General features: G+C 41.8%; 1 protein-coding gene across 6 annotated transcripts; it reads right to left on the bottom strand.

Annotated features, from left to right (window-relative positions):
* Nucleotides 1–4,057: 4,057 nt before the first annotated feature.
* LOC108955807 (protein indeterminate-domain 7-like) lies at nucleotides 4,058–7,671 on the bottom strand. Of its 6 annotated transcripts, none has more exons than XM_018864355.2 (5): nucleotides 7,301–7,503; nucleotides 7,123–7,177; nucleotides 6,542–6,880; nucleotides 6,013–6,412; nucleotides 4,058–5,408 (listed from the first exon to the last, which is right to left on the bottom strand). In XM_018864355.2, exons 3-5 carry the CDS (start codon nucleotides 6,789–6,791, stop codon nucleotides 4,307–4,309), a joined length of 1,752 nt encoding a protein of 583 aa, XP_018719900.2. In that variant the 5' UTR covers nucleotides 6,792–6,880; nucleotides 7,123–7,177; nucleotides 7,301–7,503; the 3' UTR covers nucleotides 4,058–4,306. The 6 variants fall into 6 exon arrangements, with proteins under 6 accessions (XP_018719900.2, XP_018719903.2, XP_018719902.2 ...); XM_018864358.2 differs by having other exon boundaries at nucleotides 7,135–7,177; XM_018864357.2 differs by lacking the exons at nucleotides 7,123–7,177; nucleotides 7,301–7,503 and adding an exon at nucleotides 7,521–7,671.
* Nucleotides 7,672–7,880: the final 209 nt, after the last annotated feature.

Here is a 7,880-nt window from a genome sequence, read left to right as displayed (position 1 = left end):
ATTTTGTGAACTCATTTTTTAAAAACAAAGTAATTGAATATGTTGTGAGTTATGAAAAATGCATCACATGGTTTGATACTTCTTTGAAATGAAAGAACAAAAAGTGATGTCTAGAGCATATTTATTGGATAAAGACGGGTAATTACCCTTTTGTCAATTTGAAATAGCAAAGTATTTTTTGAATATAACTTGATCCGATTTACCGTGAATGGTTAGCAAAACGTTTTATCGAAAGAATTATTAGAGCTTATTGATTTACGGATCTAGTTTATGAAATGTACTCAATTTAATGAAGTGAATCATAAAAGGCTATATGATTTGGTTAGTGAACTTGAGTTTTGAGATAAATTTCGTATTTGATTTATGGGTTGTCGAAAGAAGAGTTATTAGTTTGACGCTCACTGTCACTTTATAATAAACCCATTGAAGGGCTTGTGGGTATACACACTATCCTCAAAATATAAAGCTTATAAAAATTGCAATTTTTTGGGATCAAGCCATTGGCTAGTAAAAGTAAAGACCTAGTGAAGGGGTGAATCTTAGTTGCCTTTGCCATAGTGCTTTAAGCATAACCATAGTTGGATATTGAGTATTAAATTGCTCAATGGAATGGACATTGATGTGTTGTTTGATATAGATAGGTCAATAGAATGAACCATTGATGTTTGGTTTGATTATTGATTGAATGAGTATTGTTGATAGGTATAAAGCCTTGTTGAAATTAATAATTCATATTTTATTTGGTACGTATATTATATCCTTAGTTTGGATTATTGAGTTTCCAATATTGCTTTATACATAGGACCATTGATGTTTGGTTTGATTATTGATTGAATGAGTATTGTTGATAGGTATAAAGTTTTGTTGAAATTAATGATTCATATTTTATTTGGTACGTAGATTATATCCTTGGTTTGGATTATTGAGTTTCCAATATTGCTTTATATATATAGTGGGTATTTGATTTACTTAAAAAAGAAGCGTATTACCTACCGAGTTGTGGTTGCTAACTTCAATCATTTCAAATCTTTTTTAGGTTTCTCAACTAGCGGCAAGTAGGAAGAGAGTGCTTGCATCATCGGCAGGATTGTCTGATAGTGAGATTTTTATTATCCAAAAGCGACACGGATTCCAGTTGGATGAGAGCTTGAGATACAGGCATGGAAACGATTTCCCTTTAGAAGCAGAAACAACCACAAACACAAGTGTCTGTCTTCCAGCCCCACATTGCACATACAACAAAATAGGAGAGACTTGCAGATGCCATTCTGATCGATCTGTCCTTAGCAGCAAGCCTGTCATGCAATGCAAACCAACAGATAAAGGCGTGCTTTGGTATACTAGGGCAGCACCAAAGCCATCCACACCGAGGCTCATTCCCCCATACGTCTCCACGCAGTACATCGCGCACTGCCAACTGCGGCAAGTTCGCCTCCAAGTCACTCTCACAGCACCAGAAGGATCAGGCTTGACGACACCATGGAGTCCAGCTTGGATCTCCACTGCCGCACTAGACCTGTCATGTGGCCAGCGTCAACGGCGTGCATGCAGAGGCAGGATTCTCTCCAAGAAGTCCTTTTCGGTGTTTTTTTCGCTTTCTGTATAGCAATATGTCGAAAGCCCTCGAAAGTCCTCAGGTAAATCACGAGAGAGGGTGGTACACACATGGTGTGGGAGGGTGGAAATCTCAAGAAAAGAGAGGGCCACTGATATATTCCTGCCCTCATGCAAAAGATGCAGCAACTTTCCCGACCGAGAAAGTCCCATCATCATCCGTCCTTTTCTCCCCGCCTGCCCCCACCATCGTCTCGAAATTACCAGCGCCTTTGAACCATAATAATTCACGAAGGCACTTGCTGATTATGCTTGGGAAACAGGAACGGAGGACACCCATTTGGACTTCACACGGTTCAATGATTGAGTATCGCTCTATATCCATGACGAGACGGGGAACCGAAACGCGCGGCCTATGAGCTTTACATTGTTCCTACTTGTGGTTTGACTTGACATTGACTTGAAGGGAGCAAGAGGGGTCGATGAGATCAGGGTGAAATCATGGGAAATGGACAGGGGAGGCGAGGAAAAAGATGGAGAAAAATGGCGATGACCAAGGGAGGGAGAGGAGAGGAGAGAGACCAATCTCTGCTTCTTCTCGGGATTGAATCCCACTGTCTCTTTTGCACACCACGTCGGGGGGTCAAACAGCATCTCGTCTTTTCGTGGTCCTTCCTTTTTGTATTAAATAAATTTCTATTATCTTCTTTTTCGACAGAAATTGAAAAAATAAATAAATTATATCAACAGCATCTCTATCTTTGCAGCTTGCCCATTTTGTAAATTTGCATCTTTTCCCCCTCTCAGAGAATCCAATGCTATTCTCCCCCGCTCTCGACCGGTATATACCCAACCCCTTTTCATTATTATTTTTCTTTGGTGATAAAGTCGAATAATTCCGTATATTCAAAGCCCAGATCCATACAGATTAATCGATTGTTTTAATGGGATATGCATGCTTACCCATTACGTATATTCCCCCACTGTACTACTTTATATATGTTCGATTTTCGTACGCGTGGCAATGGACATTACATGCATGCACCTAGATACAGCTTTACGAGCGTGCTAGGGAGCCATTGCCTATATATAAATTTGAACACAAATCATGCTGAGTAAGCTAAGATTAATATTTAGAAAGAATTCATCACAAAACCCTAATTGATTTTCAGGGCATGTCTTATTGCTCTGTAAACATCTATTAGTCTATGGTCCATCACATCTCTTACTATAATGATTTTGTAGATCCATCTTGGCACGATATTTAAAATTACTACTCGGCACGAAGAACTAATGCGTTTTCTCTATGGCACTCTACCCGTACACACTCGGCGGATATGTAGAAGCACCATAACAAATGTGACATGTAGTGAGACACGCATAAATATGTTTGAACGCAATCGGCCGATCACCGAATCTATCAAACGAAGTTCGAAGCGCAATAGAAAGGCCACCAATTAGAAGCAACTCAGCTCGACACAATTGGGCAGTCGAATTTCGTGCGTTATCAGCATTATTAAATCTCACTATAGTTTTCAAACCATCACGTAATTTTCATATCACTGGATCGTCCCATCATAGAGAAAGGACGGTTCTTTTTTCTTTTATATAAGTGCTATCGAAAGCTGGCCACGGCTTAGTGCGGTCGGCCCACTTTAGCATTGGACCACCCGAAAACGTCAATGGAGATAAGATTGAAAATCGAGGGTCGTGAGTGGTTTGCATCAAAACTCGATTCTGCCTATAAATGGAAGCTCCATATGGCCATTGAAGAACTTCTTGTTTCTGCAGCAATTATCGACGTCGAAACGAGTCGGTTCCCTTTCTAACCTAATCATTCCCACACCAGAATTGAAAAGCTTGTGATGATGGTTTTTTGCAATGATGGGATGCTAAAGGCCACCGCCTTTCATTGACAACTTAGATAATTTATTCGAAAAGAGTAATGCCGAGGCAAATTAAAGGATGCCATAATTTATTTATTTTTAGGTTTAAATATAACCGACGGCGCAGTTATATACCCATCTACAATCTATCACAAAACTTAATATATCGGTTCAGTGTACCGACTTTAGTACGTTTAGCTTAGCCTAACCCTTAGACGAGAGTTTTTTACGAGAATTATCAGGAAGTGAAGCATATATGTTGGGACAGAAATCACTGTCTAGAGTGAAAAGTCAACGGCCAATCTCCCATCTGGTCCCCAAAAAAAAAGATGCAATCAATCTTCGTCTTTTGAAGCCTTGCACATGATAAAGGACCGGACCCCAAATATATGTTTGATCATGTGCCATGCATAAAATTTGGTGGAAGCATGACAACTTTATTACACAAAGAATAGCATTAAAAAGAATAAAGAGGAAAGCACCAAACTTCCCAGGCCCCTGCATAAGTCATTATCTTGTAACGTCGCTTTCTGTTGATACAAAGAACCTAGGGTTTCCCGTCCATGCTGCGTTATTATATGACAAGATTGTAAAAACAAGAATTACAGACCACCACAGACTAAAAATAAATGACATGTTATATAATATCACGACCATCTATGAGATGAGTTTATATATAAGGGATCTTGAGTTTTTGTTCCTTCCCTTTGGGAAGAAGATTTGGTAGCAAGAGACTGAAGATGATGATGGTGATGAACGACAAAATTTAGCATATAGTATGAAAGAACATAAAAAAAGGAAAAGGAAGACCCAAAAGAAAAAGAAGAAGCTGATGTATTTAGAAAATCTTCCTCTCTGTATAGAGCCTAAGCTTGCCATGGTTTTTGGGGCACTTGAGTTTGAGAAGAAGTGGTGCTCATGCAGTTCCCAAGACCGGCGATACTCAAAATGTCACTGTGAGATAGTGGCCTCAGACCCAAGAAATCTCTTGTCAACTCTTCGTTGTTCCCGCCGCCGCCGACATCTTGCCGCCGGGCAAGGAGGCCACCTTGGGTGGCGGCTTTCAAAGCCTCGTGCTGGTTATTACTACTGTCATTGTTAATGTCGTCACTATCTTTCTTGGAAGAGCTGCTGAGAATCCCACCAAAAGGATCCTCAAAGGAGGAAGCTCCCTCAAACCCACCTCCACCAGGAGTCATCAGCATGTCTTGTATGGCTCTGTTGCTCCCAAATGGAGCCACCAATCCCTGCATATGCTGGTGATGGTGAAACCCAGCACTTGCCATCTCTTCGTGTGAGGACAAACTCAGCCTAAAGCCACCACTCCCACTGCCGCTGCTATTGATGTTATTGTTTCTACCAGGATGCTGTTGATCAGGAGTAGAGGATGTAATATACAAGTGAGCCGGTTCTTCTTGTTGCTGCTGCTTCTGCTGGTGAGCCCCGCTGAGCGGGGATGAGAAGCTAGCGTTGCTCTTGCTCATGGTTGCACCCATCTGGGCCGCTTTTTGGAGGAGCGCAGTTGCAGACATGTTTGGGGAAGGTGAGGGTGTTGCTTGGGGGTAGCTGGGGCCAAGGCTAGGGTTGTTAGGGCTAGGGTTTGGGTTCTGCTGAGTTGAGCGGTGGTGTTCATAGCTTTGGGCGAATTCTTGGTCTAGCCTTGTGGAGAAGATTGATGAGGACGAGGAGGAGAGGTCAATGGGTGGAGGTGGTGGACAAGCCAGCCATGGTGGGATTTGGTCTTGCCTCAGCCCAAAACTACTGATTTGTTGTTGCTGGTGCTGGTGCTGGTGGTGTTGTGGCTCTTCTTTCTTGAGAGTGAATGGGATGTTTTGGGTGTTGATGAATTGAGGTGGCAAGCTCATGTTTTGTGGAGCTGAGGAGAGGAGGAGTGGGTTGGGTATGGCCCTTGCACTTTCCTCTGCCAATGCATCACAGAAGGCTCTGTGGGTTATGAAGCTGTCCCTCCTGTGGAAAAAAAAAACACCCAAGACAAATTTGATTAAGAAAAGAAACAATTTTTACGAGAAAAACAAAACCAGAACTAGCCAAAAAGTGCTCGTGGTGTGGCGAGGAGGAGGAGGAGGAAGAGAATGAAGAAGTATCGTATGCATTTGACTTTATCTCTCTCTCTCTCTCTCTATCCACCACCCCCCCCCCCCCCCCAACCTTTCTTCCTCCTTTTGCTTCCTGTATAAACCACTACTTTTTCCTTCACGCTTTCCCACTTCTATTATAGGAGCTAACAAACAGATAGTCCAGAGTCCACCCGCAAGCTGGTGCATTAAAAATTTCCCCACACAGATCACCAATCCCCTCTCTCTGTCTGTGTTAGTTCAAGGGAATGTACAAAATCTGTCCAATTTAATGCATCAGACAAAAAAATGAGATGGGTCTCAGCAGATGGAATTTTGGGGCTATTCAATTCCTTTCCTTTCCAAATCAGCATAAGTGAAGGATGCATATAGCATTGACCACTGCGCATTAATGGAGGTCCCGAAGGGAGAACGTACAAAATTTCTCTCATTCGCGAAAAAGATAATGATTTTGGTTTTGGGTTTGATATATTTACCTTGAGAAAAGAGTTCCACAGTCACATCTGTACTCTCTAGTGCCACAGATCTTGGAGTGAGCCTTCCAATCTGATTGAACCGCATACCTCTTTGAGCATTTCTCACACTTCCACTTCTTCTCACCATGTTTTCTACAAAAGTGCTTCTTGATCCCAGTCAAGTCCCCAAGAGCCCTTGACGGGTCATGGTGAACACAGCTCGGCTCAGGGCACACGTACACCTTCTTCCTAATGACCTCCTTGTTTGCTCTCTGCTTGAGCTTCCATGGGAGGTTGTGCCCTCTTCTGTGGAGCTGTAGGTTCTGATCTCTCTGAAACCCTTTGTTGCAGATCTCACAGACAAACCTGTTTGTGGCCATCAGAGTCTTGGGAGATAGAGCTATCACTTCTGAATCTGGGTCTGATTCACACGCCAAGAAAATAGCATCAGCACAAGTGTACGGCCCCAAGATAAGAAAATAAAACCGAAGGAGAGCAATAATTGAGAAAATATTACAAAAAGAAGTGAGAATTTCGATTCAAGTTTTACCTGGGTTGCCGGGCAGGTTTCTCTTTTTCTTCAGAGGAGGCTGGGGAGTGATCTGAGTTGTTGAAGGTTGAGGTGGAGCAAAGTTATATTGTTGATGAGAATAATTATTGATAGGACCAGATAATTCAGTGGGTCTGTTGCCTGAAGAAGCACTGGTGGCGTCGCCAGAAGCAGCCGAAGTCAAATTGGACATGTTGTCTTCAACACCTGATTGTTGTGGCTTTTGCTGAAATATCAAGCCCTTCATCATCTTCTTCTCTCAGGCATGCAGTGATTCTTGAAACCCTGAGGTTTCACTGCTCTCGGTCATGGATGGTGATGATGGTTATGGCGTTGCTTCTTTTTCCATAATGAAAGGAAAAGCAAAAAACGAGGTATATATGAGATTCTGAAAAAAAACTGATTAATTCCAGGTCTTTTCCAGTCTCTACATGCAGTAAAAGCTAGCTTGTACTAAAGAATGAAGATGGAGTTAGCGAAAGGGAAGAAAACAAATAATGACATAACATTCTTTTTTCGATTTAAGTGCAAGCAAGGCTGGCTATGGTATGCTCTCTTGATTCTCAGACGATAATACATACACAGAAGCTCACATCTGCGATGGACTTTTTCCTTCTCTCTTTGTTTGGCATCAACCTAAGAGACAATCTTTTGTTTTTCAGCACAAAAATAAGAAGAAACAAAAGGAGTAGATGGGGAGGGAGAGAGAGAGAGAGAGAGAGAGAGAGAACTGGAACTGAACAAGAACAAAAGAGCTACCTCTGGTTCATTAGCTACTTTTTCTCTCCTCCATGACTCAATAAACACATGCTCTTGCTAATACCAAGAAAATCCAACCATAGCCATACACAGATGTGAACAAAAAAGTATACTATAAGTATAAGACCCAAAGACCCAAGTTTCTTCCTGAGCTCACACAAGAGAGAGAGAGAGAGAGAGAGAGAGAGAGAGAGAGAGATGTGGAGGAGAGAGAGGATACCTCTCAATGAAAATGCCACAGAACCCAAAGGAACCCTACAGCTTGAAGAACTGACGTTGCACTTTCTGTCTTTTCCTTTGTTCTCTTCCTCTCCACCCTCCCGAGAGAGAGAGAGAGAGAGAGAGAGAGAGAGAGAGCAAGCAAATCTTTTACTTTGTTTAATAGTATCGCACATACTTTGCCTCTATTCTTTTTCAATAGGTGTTAAAAAAAAAATTCTGGTGAGAACTTTTTTGTGCATCCATCTAGTGCACCTTTTCTTCCCTCATAAAGTAAGTAATAAAAAGGAAGCTCCATCGGATGAAGGTGACTCTAAACTCCATGCAATTATGCCCAGATAGGAAGATCGATTTGTATAAT

This window comes from Eucalyptus grandis, chromosome 10, assembly GCF_016545825.1.
Source record: "Eucalyptus grandis isolate ANBG69807.140 chromosome 10, ASM1654582v1, whole genome shotgun sequence".
Taxonomy (NCBI): Eukaryota; Viridiplantae; Streptophyta; class Magnoliopsida; order Myrtales; family Myrtaceae; genus Eucalyptus; species Eucalyptus grandis.
This window is presented reverse-complemented; position numbering and strand designations above follow the sequence as displayed.

Bases quoted from the DNA above. Each gene is read 5' to 3' on its own strand.
- LOC108955807 (XM_018864357.2), bottom strand. From the start codon at position 6,791: ATGATGAAGGGCTTGATATTTCAGCAAAAGCCACAACAATCAGGTGTT. The intron at 6,413-6,541 runs GTAAAACTTGAA...CGTGTGAATCAG, and splicing joins AAACCTGCCCGGCAACCCAG to ACCCAGATTCAGAAGTGATA. The intron at 5,409-6,012 runs GTAAATATATCA...TTTTTTCCACAG, and splicing joins TGTGGAACTCTTTTCTCAAG to GAGGGACAGCTTCATAACCC.